This window comes from Ranitomeya variabilis, chromosome 2, assembly GCF_051348905.1.
Source record: "Ranitomeya variabilis isolate aRanVar5 chromosome 2, aRanVar5.hap1, whole genome shotgun sequence".
NCBI classification, from domain to species: domain Eukaryota; kingdom Metazoa; phylum Chordata; class Amphibia; order Anura; family Dendrobatidae; genus Ranitomeya; species Ranitomeya variabilis.
In genome coordinates this window covers 232240922-232263863 of record NC_135233.1, presented here as the reverse complement: position 1 = coordinate 232263863, position 22942 = coordinate 232240922, and the positions used below count along the sequence as shown (strand labels likewise).

General features: G+C 47.8%; 1 protein-coding gene across 1 annotated transcript in view; it reads right to left on the bottom strand.

Moving 5' to 3' along the window:
* LOC143805121 (uncharacterized) overlaps nucleotides 1–22942 on the bottom strand; it is a 191323-nt gene that overhangs the window by 9113 nt on the left and 159268 nt on the right. Inside the window, exons 2-3 of the mRNA XM_077284006.1 lie at nucleotides 15283–15354; nucleotides 14885–15062 (exon numbers count right to left, since the gene is read on the bottom strand). Of these exons, the coding sequence (XP_077140121.1) occupies nucleotides 14885–15062; nucleotides 15283–15354 (250 nt within the window). The remainder of the gene's footprint in view (nucleotides 1–14884; nucleotides 15063–15282; nucleotides 15355–22942) is intronic.

The following is a 22942-nucleotide window of genomic DNA, read 5'->3' as shown; positions in this document are numbered from 1 at the left end:
TTGGCCACAGTGTGATTTTTGTATTGATTTGCAGTAGAACCACAGCATTTACACTGCAATTTTTAAAGACTGCGACATATGAATGCAGCTTAAAGGAGTTGTCCAGTCCAAATCAATATGCAGACCTTTAAATTCAATGGGAAAAGCAGTGAGAAATATAAAGCCATATGCATGTCATACGAATACATAGGTGCGAGATAATCGCATTGCAAACGCATTACACATGGATGACCATACGGAGAACACTCATGCGACTCTCGGCAGGGAGACGAGGACTGATTTTTCATACCCCTGGCCAGTAGGTGCAGCCTCAGGGTATGTGCACACGTCAGGATTTTGTCAGGATTTTGTCAGGCTTTTTCATCAGGTTTTGTAGCCAAAACCAGGAGTGGGTGATAAATGCAGAAGTGGTGCATATGTTTCTATTATACTTTTCCTCTAATTGTTCCACTCCTGGTTTTGGCTACAAATCCTGATGAAAAAGCCTGACAAAATCCTGACGTGTGCACATACCCTCATGCTCTAAGCCAGTGTTTCTCAACTCCAGTCCTCAAGACCTCACACAGGTCATGTTATTACACAGGTGATAATTTCATCACCTGCTCAAGTATTAATTCCATCGCCTATGCAATGGAAATCCTGAAAACATGACCTGTTGTGGGGTCTTGAGGACTGGAGTTGAGAAACACTGCTCTAAGCACTTGTATGGAGCGAGGCTGCGCCCACTGGTCAGCTGCTTCACTGGCTGGGGGTATGAATAACTCTTATATATCCTACATTTATGGGTCCTGAAACCGGTAAATCCCCGCAGCGCACAGTGTGTGCTATGGGGGGACTCATAAGTCTGTAGTCACACAGTGTGACTGCAGACTTTACGGTCTGGACCGGACAGCCCCTTTAGGCTTCTTTTACACTTACCGGGTTTTTTTGCAGCCCGTTATACAGGCCATATTGCCGCTATTTTCACGGTCTGCTGCAATAACGGACCAAAAAAAACTTGCGGATCGCCGTTTTTCGGGTTCCCAATACTATAGCATAACTGTGCAAACAAATAATCTGTATGTGGCATGTTCACACAGATGAACACGCCACATACAGATTTGTTTGTACTGGTGTACCAAGCGGCCAATTCCTGATTGTAGGGTGGCTGCCTCATCGGTATTATTGCACCTGTGTATTTGCCATCTTTATTTGGGTCCGCTGCACCTTGGTTAGTGCAATTGTTTGGAGGCCTTGAACAGGTAAGCATCTCTGCCTGTGTACTGGTGTTTTTTTGTTTAGAATAGTGGAGGTCTTTCCTCTTATGGTGTTTTTTTTTTTGTTTTTTTTTCTTCAGAGAGTGAAATACACATTGGCATCTGCAGCATACATTGACAGGCCTTAATGCTACAATCCCACAATGAGTTTTTTGTGAGTTTTTGACGTTGCACAATTCTGCACCTTTTATTTGAATTAGATTACATGGATTTTTTATTGGGTTTTTGTGTGCGTTTTCTTAGTATGCATTTTTATCACATCTTTGACGCTGCAGTTTTTGTCTGTTGTTGGTATGTTATGCTTTAAAGTGAACCTGTCACCAAATTTAGCTGATACGAGCTACGGCCACCCCCTTTCAGGGCTTATATACAGCATTCTATAATGTTGTATATAAGCCCCCGATCCGACCTGTAAGAGAAGAAAAATAACTTATTATACTCACCTGCGGGGCGGTCTGCTCCGATGAGTGTCGCTCTTCTTGGCCCAGCGCCTCCCATCTTCTTACGATCCCTGTCCTCCTGCTTGCTTCATGTGGATGACGCGTTCCTGCATCATCCACACAGGCTTCCCGGAGGAGCGCAGGCGTACTTATCTGCCCTATTGAGAGCAGAGCAAAGTACTGTAGTGTTCCCGGCGCCTGCGCATTACAGGACTTTGCTCTGCCCTCAACAGGGGAGATTAGTACGCCTGCGCAGGAGTGCGATTCCGGGGAGCCTGTGTGGATAACGCAGGGAAACGTCATCCACATGAAGCAAGGAGGAAGGCGGCATCGCAAGAACATGGGAGGTGCTGGACCAAGGAGAGTGACGCCCATCGGACCGGACCGCCCTGCAGGTGAGTATAATAAAAGTTATTTTTCTTCTCTTACAGGTCAGATTGGGGGCTTATATACAGCATTATAGAATGCTATATATCAGCCCTGAAAGGGGGTGGCGGTAACTCGTATCGGCCAAACCTGGTGACAGGTTCCTTTTAAATAAAGCTGCTTTGATTTTGATTAGGGTTGATCAAATAGCTTTTGATAAGTGCTTATCCAAATAGCTATAGCGCTTCCCAAATAGCTGCATCGGTAACCTGGATACCTGGAGCGCTCCCAATAATCAGCTGTTTGGCGCCGCAGCTGTGTCGCGGCTGTGACACAGTCACAACAGACATCCTCTCCATGCATGGTTGTCACTGTCACACAGCCACGACACATGCAGCTGCAGCGCCAAACAACTGATTATCGGAATTGCTCCTGGTATCCAGGTTACCAATGCAGCTATTCGGGAAGCGCTATAGCTATTTGGATAAGCACTTATCCGAAGCTATTCGATCAACCCTTATTTTGATACCTCCTGGAATTTGGCTTTGACAAAACTTTATTGACATGCTTAGAGGCAGATTACATGCATTTGCGATGCATCTTTGTCTTGGAAACGCACTAAAAACGCATATGCGTTTTTTACCTGCAGAATTTCCGCACCTAAGCACAGTGGGGTTTTTTTATTATAAGGATTTTGAATCAGATTCTACTCCAAAATCTACATAAATCCCCTTCAAATATTCTACTTGAAAAATGCATCTGTAGTGCACATGGTGTGTTCTTTATTTTTTATTTTTAGATTTTCCATTATTAATAAAAGGAAACCTAAACATGATTGGTAGAATCGAGCCAAATTGCTTGTAAAAATAAAACTCTGTGTGATCATTCCAATAAGCACATTCACTGCAGAAAATACGTTTTATTTTTGCATCTTCGGAATTTAGCCTTACAGCATCAGCTTACAAAAAATCTGCCTTGAATCTGTACGATTTACCTGCAGCGCATATTTTAGATCTACGGGGTGTCAATCTATGCTGCGGGTCTCACTTTTTGAGGACTTGCCTTTATGACTTGTTCCCATGTAGCGTATTCCCTGTTGGACTTAGGGCCTTACATGGCATGAAAACCTAGCACAGGCCTTACACACACTTCTATGCATCATGTATCATTATCCGTGGATCGTGTGTACGGAGCGCGTTCAGCTCAGTGTTTTGTACAATGCAGGAATGTTAATCCTCTTCCCATTGCTGACACCTCATCTCAGCCGCGCTCAGTGTTGTATCGTGTGTCGTCAGTGCTACATTTGTAACATGAGGATGGATCATATCCGTTCGCCTGAACATACAGCATTCAGTACATACTCCTGGTCTGTGTCTGTCCGTCCTCTCTACTTCTTGAACTGGGGTCAACAACCTGCGGTACTCCAGCTTTTGTGAAACTACAACTCCCAGGATTCCCTGAACCTTGTTCTAGAAAATTATTGGACAATGAATACATGGCAAAGGGGCACCATGTAAAGCCATACAATTTAGGCCAAGTTCACATGTCCAGTAATCATCATTGGAGGTGGAAAATGAAACCTTTAACTTATACTACTGCACATGTGAACTTTTAAGTAATCATCTATTTGAAACTGATCAGTATGCAAAAAATGGATGCTTTTCAAATGTTGTCTACACAACTTTGTCAAGGATTGCTGCTGGCTTTGATGATTGCTGGACATGTGAATTTAGCAGTATATGGCTGCTATGAGAGGAGTAAGTAAGGTGCTGCTGCAGCTTATCTCCTCTGGGAACCAAGGGATTGGGCATATTGAAATCCATCCACCTGAGCTTTCTTTCCTTCAGCATCTGCCAGCAGGTTGGAGGTGATAGATGTTCCTATGGCTGACATTGATCAGAATAGTTTTGTCATAATGCCCTCATGGTTACATAATTTAATGTACATAACCACAAAGAAGCCACAGCCCCGATGTTTGGTTAGTCCTCAGTTATAGTGGCCATTTTTCTAATCTTAGACAACACCTTTAAACTTTACTAAAGCTGGGTTCACATTGCGTTAATGGGTGATCGCTAACGGACAGCGTTGCACGGCGAAAATGTCGCAATTAACGCCGTGCAACGGGTCCGTTAGTGCACCCATTGACAGCAATGTTAATTTCGCCAGCAGCGCATCACTAGCGCGTGCCTTTTTCGGCTCGCGCTAGTGATGTGCCGTTCTTCTGTGACGCGCCTCGGACGCTGCTTGCAGCGTCCGCGGCGCGCCCGAGGTCCGTTCCCCGCTCTCGCAGATCAGGGATCTGCGAGAGCGGGGACGTTAACGCGACCCCCAAACGCGATCCATAAAAATACATTGCGTTAGCGCAATCCGCTAGCGCTAAACGGATTGCCCTAACGCAATGTGAACCTAGCCTCACTCCTATCGTCGCTGATTGTGCTCAGATTTTGTAAATAAAAAGTGTATTGGAACAAACACTGATATTTGCCTACAAATAATAGAAATATCCCCAAGATCCCTCTAAGGCCTTTCCCTACTGGGGTTTCCAGACCTCATACAGGAGGAGTCGGGATGACTGGGATGCTGTCAGACATTCTCAAGCGTAAGGGTATGTGCACAGTCGGGTTCAAACAGGAAGAGGTTTCCACACAGGAAGAAGTCCCTCAAAGCACCATCTTTCTCCCTGATACCGGCAATTAAAATATTCTTTGAAGTTGTCAAGCGAGACATACAGACCATGCCCATTAGGGTAAGTGGCCCTACGAATTTGAACAAGGAGGAGAGACGAGCTCTCTCTGCCTTAAAAAATAATAGGGATTTCACCATCAAAGAGGCAGATAAGGGGGGTAACGTAGTATTGTGGTCTTATAGTTTATATGAGGCTGAGGCCAAACGTCAGCTTAATAACATGCAATATTACCAAAAACTTCCCTCTGATCCCACTCCCTCATTCCTTCTAAAATTTGAACGATTCCTTTGTAGGGCTCTACAGCACGGTATCATTACTTCACAGGAGAAACAATTTCTATGGGTGGACAATCCAGTCACGGCAACATTCTACATGTTGCCGAAAATCCACAAGGACAGCACTAGGCCTCCTGGTAGACCTATTGTGTCCAGTGTTGGCAGCATGTGCGAAAAGGCGGGTGAGTACCTTGACTTTTTTCTCCAACCTATCGCCTCATCTCTTCCTTCGTATGTTCGTGACTCCTCACACTTTATTGACATATGTAGTCAGATTGAACTCTCTGGCGACTATCTTCTTGTTACGTGTGATGTTGAGTCGCTTTATTCAAATATCGGTCACAAGGAAGGAATTGGGGCGGTAACCTATTTCTTGGACAAGAATACTTCTATTGACAGAGGACATGACTCCTTTTTGGTTGATTTACTATCTTTTGTCCTCCATCATAATTTTTTTCTTTTCGATAGGGTTTACTACCTTCAGCGATCAGGCGTGGCGATGGGCGCAAAATGTGCACCAGCCTACGCTAACATCTTTTTGGGCTGGTGGGAAGAAAAATTTGTTTATCCTTTACCATCATTTGCTGCCCACGTACATGCCTGGTTTCGCTTTATCGATGACGTATTCATACTGTGGAAGGGTACAGAGGTAGAATGCATTGACTTTAACAACCTGAATTCTAACACTCTCAATATCTACCTTACCTATTCCTTTTCCGTTAGTGAGGTTACCTTCCTGGACCTGAGGATCTTCCCATATGAGAACCATCTGGCGACAAACCTATTTCGCAAACCTACGGCAACAAACGCGCTTCTGGAATTCTCAAGTTTCCATCCCTGGCATACGAAGGTGGGTGTGCCCACGGGACAATTTTTACGTATAAGACGTAATTGCACCCGTGATTGTGACTTTTTAACTCAGGCACGGGACCTCTCGGACCGTTTCCATCAAAGGGGTTACCCGAAACGTGTCATCTCTACAGCTTATCAAAGAGCTAAAGGCCAAAATCAGAGGTCACTTCTTTCCTCTACGAGACCGTGTCAGGAGTCACCTATTAGGTTTATCACTGACTACAATAATAGTTGGAAACAGGTCAGTGATATCCTAACTAGACACTGGCCAATTCTTCGAGCTGACCTACAAACTATGGATGTCACGAGTGATAGGCCCCTCATGACAGCTAGACGGGCACCAAATCTGAGGGACTTACTCACCCGGAGTCACTTCCGAAGACCCGCGGTTAGGTTGAATAGAGGGATCATTTTGAGAGGCTCGTTCCCATGTGGGGACTGCAACGTCTGTCCCCACATGATCTCGACCCGTGATTCGTTCATTCACCCCACACTCCTTAGTCGACATCCCCTTAGGGGATATATCAATTGCAAATCTAGAGATGTAATTTACACCCTTATCTGCCCGTGTAAATTAATATACGTTGGCCAGACTTCGCAGGAGTTGAGGAGACGAATCCAGAAGCACATTTCCACGATACATCTGGCTGCCTCAGATTTGAGAAAAGGAAAGGTCCTTACTCCAGTGGCTGAACATTTTTTCAGTAAACATGGTGGTTCTTCAACCAACCTCAGGGTGGTGGGCTTGCAAAAACTCACCCCTAATGAGAGAGGAGGGGATAGACGCAAACTACTTCTCCAAATTGAATCCAGATGGATTTTTCAGCTCAAATCAGTTGTCCCCTCTGGATTAAATGAAGAACTTCTTTTCACTGGTTTTCTGGGCAGTTGATCTATTTTATGGATGTGGTTTCATATTTAATATCTTTATCATTGTCGTCCTTCTTTTAGTTTACCCATTGGACATGCTTCAGCACCTTTTGGCTATATTGGACATCGGATGTCGGCTGTCCTGCTCCTCTGTACATGATCTGTTGAAGACCTTTTGTTTAGGATATTTAGCAAATTGCCGGACTCCCTTCTGGATCGGTTTGGACTGTGTCGATTCTGGAACGGGACCCGTAGGAGCGTTCATGGACACTACACGGGAATTGGGCGGAGGAAGATGTTCTAGCTCTCTACATAGGTCCTTTAGTTGGCCTATGCTTGGACTATATGTCAATGAACTTTCGACTTCGTCAACTTTGGAACTGGAACCGTATGAGTGTTCATGGACACTATACGGGAATTGGGCGGAGGAAGATGCTCTACCTTTCTATATAGGTCCTGTAGTTGACCCATGTCTGGACTATATGTCAATGAACTATTGGCCTCAATATTTGGTTTCCGGAATATGTCCTTGTGACATGTTTCGTGTCTTTCTCCACACCAATTTTTGTTGGTTATTTGGAAGCCTGAAGAAAGACAATCAAAGTAATTCTCTGGGAAACATCACACGTATGTGACATTCTGTCATCTTTTCTTCGGTTCCACGATTGCCATATCCTACAGACTCCATTGGTTAAATTGATCTCAGGACGTGGACTATGAACATTTATTTGTCCATTTATTGGCCTTTTTCTGTAGATGTGTATATAATTCATAAATTATCTAATTTGGTAGTCATTTGCATTTATGTTGTTGTACTGCGTAATTAACATGAATTAATAACATTGCCTTTTTCCTAGGTAACTCCTCCAATGATATACTGTCCTGTCACTCATACTCACACATGCTATCAGCTTTTACTGTTATGTGCCTTTTTTCCGAGCACTGCTATGCGCTCCCTGTTCTGACCCTCCTGGACGCGTGCGCAGTGCGGCTCATTTTTGAGGCGCATCTGCGCATGCGCCACCCGTCTCCATGGAGAAGCCCAGCGCTTTCGTCTTGTTCCCTCCCCACTCAGCCATGTGCGTCTTCCGGTTCACTTCAGCCGCGCAGCTGCTTCCACTATGGAGGATTAGTGCTTCTACTTAAACGTGAGTTTGACATCATTTACCCACTTTCCCTGACGAAGCCGCTGCGGCGGCGATACGCGTGGGTTGTTTTCATACACCCCTTACTGTCCTATTGCCGGCTATTCAGGGCACGGACAGCTTTATGGCCACTTTCAGGCCGGAGCATCTTTGGGTTTGAGCTGCTGCTTTCTCTGCTTCCCCCAGCTAGCTGCACATTTACGGCACGGAATTGCCTTGCACTGATCTACACTTTCTCTTGGCATGCTACTCAATTCCTATATGCGAGTCTGATGGTGAGATCTATACTCTTCATTATGTGCTATATACATGCACACCCTCTATATTTATAGGGTTGTTCATGCTAGCTTGGTGGGTCATATTACATTTTTCTACCTATTTATGTATTGGATAAGGGGTGTTATGGTTACACTGGCTGTATTTTAATTGTTTTTATGTGCTTTTTGTGGTGTCTAATAAAATGTTATTTGCTTATTTTCTACATTATGTGGTTGTGCAGGCCTATTTATAGTCCAATCTGTTCTCTTCGTTCTTAATGATTCATATTATTGGACTTGGCTTGGCACCCTTTGTTCTTATTTTAGAACTATATCCAGCTTGAGTGCACCCTTTATTATTATTCATGTTCACACGTTCAGGTTTTTTCGCGATAAAAACGCTATAAAAACTCATTAAAAACGCATACATTATGCATCCTATCATTTAGAATGCATTCTGCATGTTTTGTGCACATGGTGCGTTTTTTTCCGCGAAAAAAACGCATCGCGGTAAAAAAAGCAGCATGTTCATTAATTTTGCGGATTTTCCGCCTTTTTCCCGCATTTCTATGCATTTGGAAAAAAACGCACAAAAAAGGCGTCAAACGCATGAAAAAACGCGAAAAAAAAACGCATGCGGATTTTTGGCAGAAATGTCCGTTTTTTTTGTCAGGAAAATTTCTGCAAGAAATCCTGACGTGTGCACATACCCTTAATGTGTAATGTCCTTGGAAGCTAGGAAGCGGTGACACTCCTGTAGGTTACAGGTAATTTGCTGCCTTCATGCAGCGCATTGTTTCCTTGGCCTTGTAATGCAAGAAGTGGCTGATCTGAGTCCAGTGCTATGTACTGACCGTAAAATTCCTTTGTCCTGGCTCCGTCTCCAGCATTCTTGTTAGCTCTGCTGTTGCAGAGTTTTAAAAAGCTGCCGACAACCTCAGCAAACTTACTGTATAATGGTGGATATTATAGTTGTCAATCAGCTTACACAGGAACAGAATTTTTAACAGGTTTATTGGAGATTTCTTAATTTCAGAGCTGAATGCTCATCATTCTGTCCCTGTACATCTTTCCCCTTGCTGGTAGGGTTGTCGCTCTGCACGTCATCTGATTCAGTAAAGACGTCGCTGATGAAGACAAGTGCAAAATCCTGGAGCTCCACCAACCACATCTTGACCCTGCAGGAATGTGGTACGACACCTTACATTGCTGTCACACAGTGCCCGGAGTTATCAAAAGGCGGGACACCATCTGCTGATAAAATCTCGCTCCACCCAATTCTCCATGTGATGAGACATTATTGTCTTCCTCATATTTGTTATTTCATGGTGTTCTCTTCCGTGTGACCTGACTTCCCCTATGGATACAACACGTGAGCTCCACATCGCATTGAGCTTTTTATGGAATTAGAAAGGTCATTTCTAATACGGTTTTCTTGAACTGAATTTTAAAACACAACATTAGAGATTGATCATTGGTGCTGGAAAGCTGAGGCACCCCCGGATCCTGAGAGAATGGGGGTGATGATCACTGCCGAATACGAACTTTTGGTCAGCATTGAGTCATGTAATAGGTTGGATCTCCGTCACCTTGAGACAACTTTAATTTAAGAGCACAAACTTTGCACTTAGCCAGGCCTAGACATGTGTATTTGTGTATACCCCCCTTCCCGCCGGCAACAATGCCTCTTGCACTAACAGCCTAAGTAGATATACTCATTACTAGATGGTGGCCCGATTCGAACGCATCGGGTATTCCAGAATATATATGTATGTATGTACGTCGCGCTTAGCACAGCCACGTAGTATATAGCGCAGCCACGTAGTATATAACACAGACAGCCACATAGTATATAGCACAGCCCACATAATGTACAGCACAGCCCATGTAGTATATAACACAGGCCACGTAGTATATAACACAGCCCACGTAGTTTATAACACAACCCACGCAGTATATAACACAGTCCACGTAGTATATAGCAGTGTGGGCACCATATCCCTGTTTAAAAAAAAAAAAAAAATTAAATAAAAAAGTAATATACTCACCCTCCGGCGTCCACCTAAGCTGTCCCGATGTGCGCGATGCGATGCTTAGCGAGACCGCTAAGTCATCTGGGTAATTTCGCAATGCATCGCTGGGAACGGAAGCTGGCGGCAGCATCGCGTGCATCGTTGGACGACGGAAGGTGAGAATAGCACAATTTTTTTATTTATTTATTATTATTTTTAACATAACTTTTTACTATTGATGCTGCATAGGCGGCATCAATAGTAAAAAAGTTGGTCCCGGATGGAGCGACACACTGGCACTGACTTGAGGAGAGTAGGGAGGGGCCAATTTCTGGCCGTACTAAGCCTGTTGCTGATTGGTTGCGCCCGGCCGGGCGCAACCAATCAGTGACGCGGGATTTCCGTTATGGAAGTTAGTTACAGACAGACAAACAGACGGAAGTACCCCTTAGACAATTATATATATATATATATATATATATATATATATATATATATATATATATATTACCACTTGGCGGGCAACTGTTCTGTCCATGATCATATCACCATCATAGATCGATGAGGCTCAGGAATCTCCATTGCAGAAATGCACAAGAACAAGGTTCATGTGCCCTGGGCACTGTGGCTGGTACTGGGGCACTGGGGCTGGTACAGGTACAAAAGGAAGAAGGCTGACAGCATTCACTTAGGCTACGTTCGCATTTGCGTTGTTGGGCGCAGCGTCGGCGACGCATACCGACGCATGCGTCATGCACCCCTATCTTTTACATGGGGGGCGCATGGACATGCGTCGGTATGCGTTTTCTAGCGTTTTACGACGCATGCGTCATATAGACGCACAAGACAGGACGCAGGGGACGCTACATGTTGCAGTTTTCCTGCGTCCTAATTTTTTTTAAAAACGCATGCATCGCACTTGCGTCGTAAATGCGCCAAAAACCATTAGTGTCTATAGAAAACGCATAGGGCGCAAGTGCCTGCGTCGTCCTGCGTTGTTCAACGCATGCGTCTTTTGATAAAAAAAGTGGTGTCAATTTTTGTAATGTTGGACGCATGCGTCACAAAACACTGCGTTGTGCATGCGTTTTGCGTTGCGTCGCCGACGCTGAGCCCAACAACGCAAATGTTGTAAGTAAGGACACTCGTTCAAGCTCCAAGGAACCCACTTGCAAAGAAGCGACATCAAATGAAGAGAAAACTGTCCAATTCCAGGTGAAAAAAATCAAAATAAAGTTTATTCCACCATGAAAATACAACATGTCGACCTGTAGCAGGTCTTTGTCAAGTATGATATTGAGAACCTTAATGCAGGAAAGCTTCCAAGTAGTGATAAGCGAGTAAACTCGTTGCTCGGGTTTTCCCGATCACGCTCAGGTGACCTCCGAGTATTTGTTAGTGCGTGCGCGGAGATTTAGTTTTCATCGCCTGAGCTGCATGATTTACGGCTACTGGACAGCCTGAATACATGTGGGAATTTCCTAACAAACAGGCATTTCTCACGTGTATTCAGCCTGTCTAGCAGCCGTAAATCATGCAGCTGTGTGGAGGAAAACTAAATCTCCTAGCACTAACAAATACTCGGAGACCACCAGAGCATGCTCGGGAAAACGATTATACTCGCTCATCACTACTTCCAAGAGTTCTCAACTGAGCAGATTGAACCCTGCACTTCTAAAGGAAACTTGCACTGTCTAATATGAAGGTGCAATTTTTCTAATCAGTGCAAGAGGAGAAATCAGACGCTGCGGTCTTCTGGCTCCACTCTGTCGTGGTAAACTTAGGGCAGTAAACCCCCCCACCTTCTACGAGGGACCTCCCGAACCTCAGAACAGTGTTTATCAGGGTATGCCATGTGAAAAGACCAGATCAACCTCGCTGCATGGACATCAGATGCTGGTAGCCACATCCTCTCTGTAGGACCGTATCCCTTCCAGTGTACCAGATAATGAAACGACGGACGAACTAAGCGAGAATCCATCTTAGCTATTTGAAATTCCAAATTTCCATCCACAAAGACCGGAGATGGCGGTAGCGGTGATGGTACAGAGAACACAACGTATTTTTTGAGTAGAGATCGATGCAACACATCATGAATCCTAAAGGTGGGCGGCAAAGCGACTGTTACAAATCTTATAAGGACTGATGAACCTGGAACCCAGTTTCCAAGAGAGAATTTTCAACTTAGTGTTCCTTGAGGACAACCACACCAAGTCACCAACACACAGGTCTGGACCCACTAAACGTCTCTGATCAGCCACATTCTTATATTTGGACCCCATCTTCCTCAAATTATCAAGAACCCCTTGCCACACAGAAGTAATTGATGATGAACACCATTTTTTTTTTTCTGGTATTCCAGAAGAACAATTCCTATTAAATGAGCAGATCTGAAGATGACACCCGTTTGCCCCCAAGAATGGAGACTAAGGGTACCGTCACACATTGAAATTTCCATCGCTACGACGTTACGATTCGTGACGTTCTAGCGATATCGTTACGATATCGCAGTGTCTGACACGCAGCAGCGATCAGGGATCCTGCTGAGAATCGTACGTCGTAGCAGATCGTATGGAACTTTCTTTCGTCGCTTGATCACCCGCTGACATCGCTGGATCGTTGTGTGTGACAGCGATCCAGCGATGTCTTCGCTTGTAACCAGGGTAAACATCGGGTAACTAAGCGCAGGGCCGCGCTTAGTAACCCGATGTTTACCCTGGTTACAAGCGTAAACGTAAAAAAACAAACCGTACATGCTCACCCGTCGGTGTCCTTCAGGTCCCTTGCCGTCTGCTTCCTGCTCTGAGTGCCGGCCGGAAAGTGAGAGCAGATCACAGCGGTGCTGCGATCTGCTCTCACTGTACGGCTGCACTCAGAGCAGGAAGCAGACGGCAAGGGACCTGAAGGACACCGACGGGTGAGTATGTACTGTTTGTTTTTTTACGTTTACGCTGGTAACCAGGGTAAACATCGGGTTACTAAGCGCGGCCCTGCGCTTAGTTACCCGATGTTTACCCTGGTTACCCGGGGACTTCGGCATCGCTCCAGCGCCGTGATTGCAACGTGTGACCGCAGTCTACGACGCTGGAGCGATATTCATACGATCGCTGCGACGTCACGGATCGTGCCGTCGCAGCGATGAAAATTTCAATGTGTGACGGTACCCTTACAAGTAGACTCACGACAACGATTATTTACCGCAATTTCAGTGTAAATAGGTAACCAAATCCTGCTGAATCTAAGGGTACCGTCACACATTGAAATTTTCATCGCTGCGACGGCACGATTCGTGACGTCGCAGCGTCGTATAATCATCGCTCCAGCGTCGTAGACTGCGGTCACACGTTGCAATCACGGCGCTGGAGCGATGCCGAAGTCCCCGGGTAACCAGGGTAAACATCGGGTAACTAAGCGCAGGGCCGCGCTTAGTAACCCGATGTTTACCCTGGTTACCAGCGTAAACGTAAAAAAACAAACAGTACATACTCACCCGTCGGTGTCCTTCAGGTCTCTTGCCGTCTGCTTCCTGCTCTGAGTGCAGCCATACAGTGAGAGCAGAGCGCAGCACCGCTGTGATCTGCTCTCTCACTTTCCGGCCGGCACTCAGAGCAGGAAGCAGACGGCAAGGGACCTGAAGGACACCGACGGGTGAGCATGCACGGTTTGTTTTTTTACGTTTACGCTTGTAACCAGGGTAAACATCGGGTTACTAAGCGCGGCCCTGCGCTTAGTTACCCGATGTTTACCCTGGTTACAAGCGAAGACATCGCTGGATCGCTGTCACACACAACGATCCAGCGATGTCAGCGGGTGATCAAGCGACGAAAGAAAGTTCCAAACGATCTGCTACGACGTACGATTCTCAGCAGGGTGTCTGATCGCAGTAGCGTGTCAGACACAGCGATATCGTAACGATATCGCTAGAACGTCACGAATCGTAACGTCGTAGCGATGGAAATTTCAATGTGTGACGGTACCCTTAGACACACAACACCTAAGATAAGTCTCAAGATTCTGGTTAACCCATTCAGTTTGCCCATTAGACTGTGGGTGAAATGTTGAAGAGAATGACAGGTTGAATTCCCAAACGACTGCAAAAAGCCCTCCAAAATTTGTAAATAAACTGTACCCCCTGATCAGAAAAGATCGATCGGGATCCTATGTAATTTCATCTCAATGATGAAATTTTGCACCAAGGTCTTGGCATTAGGTAAAGCGGGTAGCGCAATGAAATGTGACATTTTACTGAATTTGTCCACCACCACCAAAATTACAGGATTACCTGTTGACACGGGTAGATCAGTGATAAAATCGACTGATAAGCGAGTCCAAGGTTTACTGGGAATCGCCAATGATTGGAGAGACACAGATGGACGAGTATGAGAGGTTTTAGAACGCGCACTGACACTCCAGGCGGCTACATACTCCTGAACATCCAGATGTACCCGTAACCACCAAAAACGCAGAGTTAGGCTAGTTTCATATTAGCGTTTAAATCCGCAGCGTTAAATCCGCATACGCAAGTGGTGGAAAAAACGCGTACAAACGCGGCGTTTTTTTAGACGCATGCGTTACCACATGCGGTTAAAAAAACGACGCGTTTGTACGCGTTTTTTCATGCGTTTGCGTTTTTGGTGCGAAACTCCTGAGAGTTTCTTTCATCACACACAGTTGTGTGAGCACGGCCAAGGTGTCTGCTGCTTCACACTGCAGTGCAATACTTACCAAATGCTTTTCGGACCCGAGTCGGGGCGTTGTCCCAGCCATCCCACATCTCTTTGGCCACCTCATTCCATAGGCGCCGGATCGTGACGTTGTTTGAGTGCAGTGGATCCCGGGTGTCCCACAACGGGACTCGCTCCTGGACCAGGGAGATGAGGAGGTCATTTTCAATTAGGTCATCCTCCCGTTGTGGAACATAAAAATTAAATAAAGTCATTAAAGTTTAGTGAATTAACATAAGGAAAAAAAAGAAAAAAGATGCTGAGAAATGGCATGAATAGGAAAGTCAACATTCAAAAGGATTCCAGAAGAAAAAAAGTTAAGAAATATGAATGGAAAGAAAAGAAGATTCAAGAATATTAGACTGAGGATACAGTAAACAGTCAGCCTTGTATACGTACCCGCTGCCGTCTTTCCATCCGACCTTGAGTCCGCTGCTCCTGCCCAGTTTGTGCCGCAGTTGAAGAAGAGCTCTAAAAAAATGAAAAATTCAAATTGTCACATGTGTAGACATGACAGTGAATACTTACCAATCTGACGAGGCAAGTACTCACCTCCCTGACATGCTCGACTTCCGACTGCCCAGGACGAAACTCCTCATTAGGCCGGAGACACACTGCTGCGAGATACGGCCGAGTCTCGCTGGTTAAAAATAAGCTGTGGCACCTGCACTCCGGAGCGGAGCGTGCAGCTCCATGTATTGCTATGCAGCTGCACGCTCCGCTCCGGAGTGCAGGTGCCACAGCTTATTTTTAACCAGCGAGACTCGGCCGTATCTCGCAGCAATGTGTCTCCGGCCTTAGAAAAAGAAGCAGAAGACATTCTGATGCATGCAGAAAGAAAGAATCCGCCTTCATGTTCTTGTTCCCCGGCCTATGTGTAATAAAAAAGTTAATCCTGGTGAAGAACAGTGTCCACCTTGCCTTTCTGGGCATTAGATATTTAGCAAAATCAAGATCTACCAGATTCTTATGATCCGTGATTACCATAACCGGATGTACAGCCCCCTCCAAAAATGACACCATTCTTCAAAGGGGCACTTGATTGCCAAGAGTTCTCTGTTACCAATGTCATAATTTCTCCCTGCAGATGACAGTTTTTTGGGGTTTTGTTTTTTTCAGAACGGTATGCATATGGCTGCCATTTACCAGGAGACACACCCTGTGACAGTACGGCCCCCACCCCTTCACCAGACTCGTAAATTTCTACAATAAAGGCCTGAGTGACATCATGCTGTATGAGAATCGGACAGACTGGACCATTTGGAAAAGTCTGTCCCTTTCTTGGTCATATCCGTCAGAGGTTTGACAACTACAGAAAAGTTTTGATGAACTTACGGTAGTAGCTGGCAATACCCCAACCGCTTTTTAACTCCTTCAAATCCTCAAGATGATTCCATCCAATATCACCCGGACGTTCGCCGGATCAATGGGAAAAAAACGGTGGACAATAAAACATATCCTAGAAAAGGGACCTCCTCCACAGAGAACATACATTTCTCTGGTTTGACAAATAATTTACTGTCTCTGAGTATCTGTAAGACCTGCCTGTAATGTAACTGATGTGACTTAAGGTCAGGTGAATAAATTAATATGTCGTCAAGATGGATTACAACTAGTGTTGAGCGATACTTTCCGATATCGGAAAGTATCGGTATCGGAAAGTATCGGCCGATACCGTCAAAATATCGGATCCAATCCGATACCGATACCCGATCCCAATGCAAGTCAATGGGACGAAAATATCGGAATTAAAATAAACCCTTTATAAACTTGTAGGTTCATTCTACATGAAGGAAAACAACTAAGAATAATGTAGGATGTATTGGGGGACGTGGCGGAGACATTAAAGGCACAGAGGTTTAGCCCAATGTAATAGAATAGCAGGTTTTTTGTTTTTTTTTATGACGTTCGGCGGTAGAAAGATTTAGACTATGTTAATTTTTTTTTATTTTGTCAGATATTGATGTTTCACTACTTCCACGCCCTTCACCTTCTTTTTTACTTCTCCCACACTTTCTTCTTCATTATCCTCATCATCAGCTTCTTTGACATCAACTTCTTCACCTTATTCATCTTCTTCATCTTCTACCTATTATTTTTTTGGTTACATTGTTCATATTCTTTTTATTTTACTATTATCTTCATCATATTCTACTTCTTCATCATATTCTTATTTGTGACAGGCATTCCCGTAGTTGTTATCTATAAAAGTTTGAAGATTACACCTTCCGTTCTGCCTGTCACAAAACAGTTACATTTGTCCGCGTTCAGTTTGGCCTGCAGCATCAGGCTTTATCCAGGGGCACCACGAGGAGGAACGGACTCACCCCCATACACTGCTTAGTCTTCTTCTGCTTATAATTTAGATAATATTTTTTGCTCTGATATTTAGTGTTATGCTTAATGTTCTTCTGCTCTTTGTTCTGCAGCCTCTTGTTCTTCTGCTTCTCGGTCTTCCAGGTCGTCGTCGTCTCCAGGGTCGTCGTCTCCGGGGTCGTCGTCATCGGGGTGGTCTTCAGGGTCGTCGTCTCCGGGGTCGTCGTCATCGGGGTGGTCTTCGGGGTCATCGTCTCCAGGGTCGTCGTCATCACAGTGGTTGTCGTCTCTGGTGTCGTCGTCATCTTAGGGGTGGTCTTCCGGGTCATCGTGTTTAGTCTCTTGAACTTGGAAATGTAGCAGAAGGTACAAGAAGGCTGAGAAAATGCCGAGAACCAGCTGATGGAACTGGAACTCGGATGGCTACCCGAAGGTCCAAGAGCCAATGGAACTACCGAGGACCAGCTGACGTTACTGGAACCCGGTTACTAAGCAGGAGGTACCCGTGCCTGAAAGCACTACCAAGGACCACCTGACGTTGGTGGAACTCGGATACCCAGAGGGAGGCACCTAAGCCAAAGGCTCTGCCCGGAACCAGCTGACGGTACTGGAACCAGGATGGGGAGAAGAAGGTACAAGAGCAAGTGTCTGCGTGGCTTTTGCAGGACACGATGCCGGCTGCACAGCAGGGGAACAGCTGGCGGTGCTGAACCCCACTGACACATTGGCTGGTGTTTTTCTCTGTGCAGCTAGCAGTACCGGGCCCCAACTGGCGGTGTTGGAGCCCGGGGTCAGCAGGAGGAGGAGATGGAGCAGAGTGTAGGCCGAAGCCTGCACTGGCGGCAGCTTTTGGGTCTGTTGTGCCTGCGTGGCAGTTGCAGGACACGTTGCCGGCTGCACAGCAGGGGAACAGCTGGCGGTGCTGAACCCCACTGACACATTGGCTGGTGTTTTTCTCTGTGCAGCTAGCAGTACCGGGCCCCAACTGGCGGTGTTGGAGCCCAGGGCTCTGCAGGGGGAGCAGAGTGTAGGCCGAAGCCTAATTGAACCAATTTCAAAGGTAACCTTTAACCCCCCCTCAGGGGTTACAAAGTAGAAGAGCCACAGCTTATGCAGCAGTAGTGCTGCACAAGTCAAAGGTTGCTCTTTTAATTTCGCTCCTTGCACACGCTGAATGAAACACGTATAACATTTAGCCCTTTAAACAGTCAAACTGTGTTGGAGGCGCGAGTTCCCTTTGTAATGAGACGCAGCACAGATGTCAAGAATCCCACCTTGGTGCTGGGTGCAGCCTCCTGAGCGTTGTTATTTGCTGTACAGGAGTCTGCGCTGTCGTGTGATCCCCTGGCCTAGCGCTGTTAGCGCTGCCCATGTTCTGGCATCATTTAATGTCGGCCGGTGCGGTTCGCGATGACCATGAATCCCAGCCCCGCAGTGTCTTAACATTGTTAAAACACTGCGGGGCTGGGATTCAGGGCCTGTCGCAGCACATATGTTCGCCTCTCGCTCGGGTCCTTACACCCGCTTCAGACTGTGCGGCGTCATCTGATCCCTTATCGCATGCCACGGCCATGAAGCCGCACAGTCCGCAGAAGGCGGAAGGAGATGAGGGACAGGCGAACTGATGCACTGATCATGCCCGTCAATCACACCCTCGCAGTCCCAATAAATAAGACAACGAGGGGCGTTGTGTGGGTCAGGGCGGCCGCAGAGGCGCAGGCAGCCAAACAATGATGCCAGAAGACGGGCAGCGCTACCAAGGGGGTTGCAGCGTGTCATTACAAAGGAAAGTCACACCACCGGGACGGTTAAATGGTCACACAGAGGACACATTTTAGACGTGTTTTCAGTTCCACATGTGCGAGGAGAATACGTTTATGAGCCACCTTGCACACATGCAGCATTACCGCTGTACAAGGTGGCCTTTAAAACGTACAAACGCCTGGGGGAGGGGGGACAGGTTCCCTTCAATTTCAGTTCTTGTGTCTGCGTGGCTTTTGCAGGACACGATGCCGGCTGCACAGCAGGGGAACAGCTGGCGGTGCTGAACCCCACTGACACATTGGCTGGTGTTTTTCTCTGTGCAGCTAGCAGTACCGGGCCCCAACTGGCGGTGTTGGAGCCCGGGGTCAGCAGGAGGAGGAGATGGAGCAGAGTGTAGGCCGAAGCCTGCACTGGCGGCAGCTTTTGGGTCTGTTGTGCCTGCGTGGCAGTTGCAGGACACGTTGCCGGCTGCACAGCAGGGGAACAGCTGGCGGTGCTGAACCCCACTGACACATTGGCTGGTGTTTTTCTCTGTGCAGCTAGCACATCTGGGCCCCAACTGGCGGTGTTAGAGCCCAGGGTCAGCAGGAGGAGCAGGGGGAGCGGAGTGTAGGCCGAAGCCTGCACTGGAGCAAGTTGAAAGGAAACCTTTAAACCCCCCCCCCCCAGGCGTTTGTAGCTGGAAGAGCCATCGTGTACACCACTAATGCTGGAAAAGGTAAACTTAGCTCTTTTAATTATGGTCCTTGCAGATGCTGAACCTAACACTTATGAAATGTGTCCCCTCACAGCGTTCACTCCTGTGAACCTCGCGGTGTCGTGTAATGTAATCCCACCGCAGGCATGCTATTAGGGATCAGCTGACACCGAACAGTCTTTAGAAGCCGTAGGGAGGGGAGTGAGAGGCGAGGATATGCACTGCGCATGGCCACGGATCCCAGGCCCGCGGTGGGATTACATTACATGACACTGCGAGGCTGAATCTCGGACAGCGCACACACACAGGCGCAGCCAGCCTGACAGCAAATGATGTCAGAAAACGGGCAGCGCGAAATGTGTGCATGGCCAAGGGGTAACCTAACAGCGCAGGCTCCGGGACAGATTCAAACAACGCTGAGGAGGCGGCGCACGGCGCCAAGGGGGTAAAAGTGACGGCTGTGCTGCGTCACATGACAAAGGAAAGTTCCACCTACCGGACGGTTGAACGCTGTGAGGGGACACATTTCATAAGTGTTCGGTTCAGCATCTGCAAGGAGCACCACGAAAAGAGGCACTTTTTCCCTTTGCATCATTACTGCTGCACAAGGTGGCTCCTTCAGTAACAAACGCCTGGGGGGGGGGGGGACAGGTTCCCTTAAATTTAACTTGTTGTGCCTGCGTGGCGGTCGCAGTACGCGTTGCCGTATACACAGCAGGGGAACAGCTGGCGGTGCTGAACCCCACTAACACATTTGCGAGGTGTTTGGCTCTGTGCGTACAGCACTTCTGGACGGCAACTGGCGGTGTTGGAGCCCAGGGACAGGTGGAGGAGGAGGAGGTTGGAGGAGGTAGGAGGGATTGCCACACACACAGCAGGGGAACAGCTGACGTTACTGAACCCCAATAACAGAGGAGGGACTGTTGACTGTGCGTACAGCACTTCTGGACGGCAACTGGCGGTGTTGGAGCCCAGGGACAGGTGGAGGAGGAGGAGGTTGGAGGAGGTAGGAGGGATTGCCACACACACAGCAGGGGAACAGCTGACGTTACTGAACCCCAATAACAGAGGAGGGACTGTTGACTGTGCGTACAGCACTTCTGGACGGCAACTGGCGGTGTTGGAGCCCAGGGACAGGTGGAGGAGGAGGAGGTTGGAGGAGGTAGGAGGGATTGCCACACACACAGCAGGGGAACAGCTGACGTTACTGAACCCCAATAACAGAGGAGGGACTGTTGACTGTGCGTACAGCACTTCTGGACGGCAACTGGCGGTGTTGGAGCCCAGGGACAGGTGGAGGAGGAGGAGGTTGGAGGAGGTAGGAGGGATTGCCACACACACAGCAGGGGAACAGCTGACGTTACTGAACCCCAATAACAGAGGAGGGACTGTTGACTGTGCGTACAGCACTTCTGGACGGCAACTGGCGGTGTTGGAGCCCAGGGACAGGTGGAGGAGGAGGAGGTTGGAGGAGGTAGGAGGGATTGCCACACACACAGCAGGGGAACAGCTGACGTTACTGAACCCCAATAACAGAGGAGGGACTGTTGACTGTGTGTACAGCACTTCTGGACGGCAACTGGCGGTGTTGGAGCCCAGGGACAGGTGGAGGAGGAGGAGGTTGGAGGAGGTAGGAGGGATTGCCACACACACAGCAGGGGAACAGCTGACGTTACTGAACCCCAATAACAGAGGAGGGACTGTTGACTGTGCGTACAGCACTTCTGGACGGCAACTGGCGGTGTTGGAGCCCAGGGACAGGTGGAGGAGGAGGAGGTTGGAGGAGGTAGGAGGGATTGCCACACACACAGCAGGGGAACAGCTGACGTTACTGAACCCCAATAACAGAGGAGGGACTGTTGACTGTGCGTACAGCACTTCTGGACGGCAACTGGCGGTGTTGGAGCCCAGGGACAGGTGGAGGAGGAGGAGGTTGGAGGAGGTAGGAGGGATTGCCACACACACAGCAGGGGAACAGCTGACGTTACTGAACCCCAATAACAGAGGAGGGACTGTTGACTGTGCGTACAGCACTTCTGGACGGCAACTGGCGGTGTTGGAGCCCAGGGACAGGTGGAGGAGGAGGAGGTTGGAGGAGGTTGGAGGAGGTAGGAGGGATTGCCACACACACAGCAGGGGAACAGCTGACGTTACTGAACCCCAATAACAGAGGAGGGACTGTTGACTGTGCGTACAGCACTTCTGGACGGCAACTGGCGGTGTTGGAGCCCAGGGACAGGTGGAGGAGGAGGAGGTTGGAGGAGGTAGGAGGGATTGCCACACACACAGCAGGGGAACAGCTGACGTTACTGAACCCCAATAACAGAGGAGGGACTGTTGACTGTGCGTACAGCACTTCTGGACGGCAACTGGCGGTGTTGGAGCCCAGGGACAGGTGGAGGAGGAGGAGGTTGGAGGAGGTAGGAGGGATTGCCACACACACAGCAGGGGAACAGCTGACGTTACTGAACCCCAATAACAGAGGAGGGACTGTTGACTGTGCGTACAGCACTTCTGGATGGCAACTGGCGGTGTTGGAGCCCAGGGACAGGTGGAGGAGGAGGAGGTTGGAGGAGGTTGGAGGAGGTAGGAGGGATTGCCACACACACAGCAGGGGAACAGCTGACGTTACTGAACCCCAATAACAGAGGAGGGACTGACTGTGCGTACAGCACTTCTGGACGGCAACTGGCGGTGTTGGAGCCCAGGGACAGGTGGAGGAGGAGGAGGTTGGAGGAGGTAGGAGGGATTGCCACACACACAGCAGGGGAACAGCTGACGTTACTGAACCCCAATAACAGAGGAGGGACTGTTGACTGTGCGTACAGCACTTCTGGACGGCAACTGGCGGTGTTGGAGCCCAGGGACAGGTGGAGGAGGAGGAGGTTGGAGGAGGTAGGAGGGATTGCCACACACACAGCAGGGGAACAGCTGACGTTACTGAACCCCAATAACAGAGGAGGGACTGTTGACTGTGCGTACAGCACTTCTGGACGGCAACTGGCGGTGTTGGAGCCCAGGGACAGGTGGAAAAGCAGAGGAACACAATGTAGGCCGAAGCCTGAGAAAGTCGAAAGGGAACCTTTAACCCCCCCCCAAGGCGTTTGTAGCTGAAAGAGCCAGCTTGTGCAGCACAAAAGATGCAAAAGGAAAAGGTGGCTCTTTTCATCATGCTCCTTGCAAACACAGAACTAAACACTTATAAAATGTGTCCCCTGCAACCGTAAAACCGTCCTGGAGGTGGGACTTTCCTTCGTAATGTGACGCAGCACAGCCGTCATT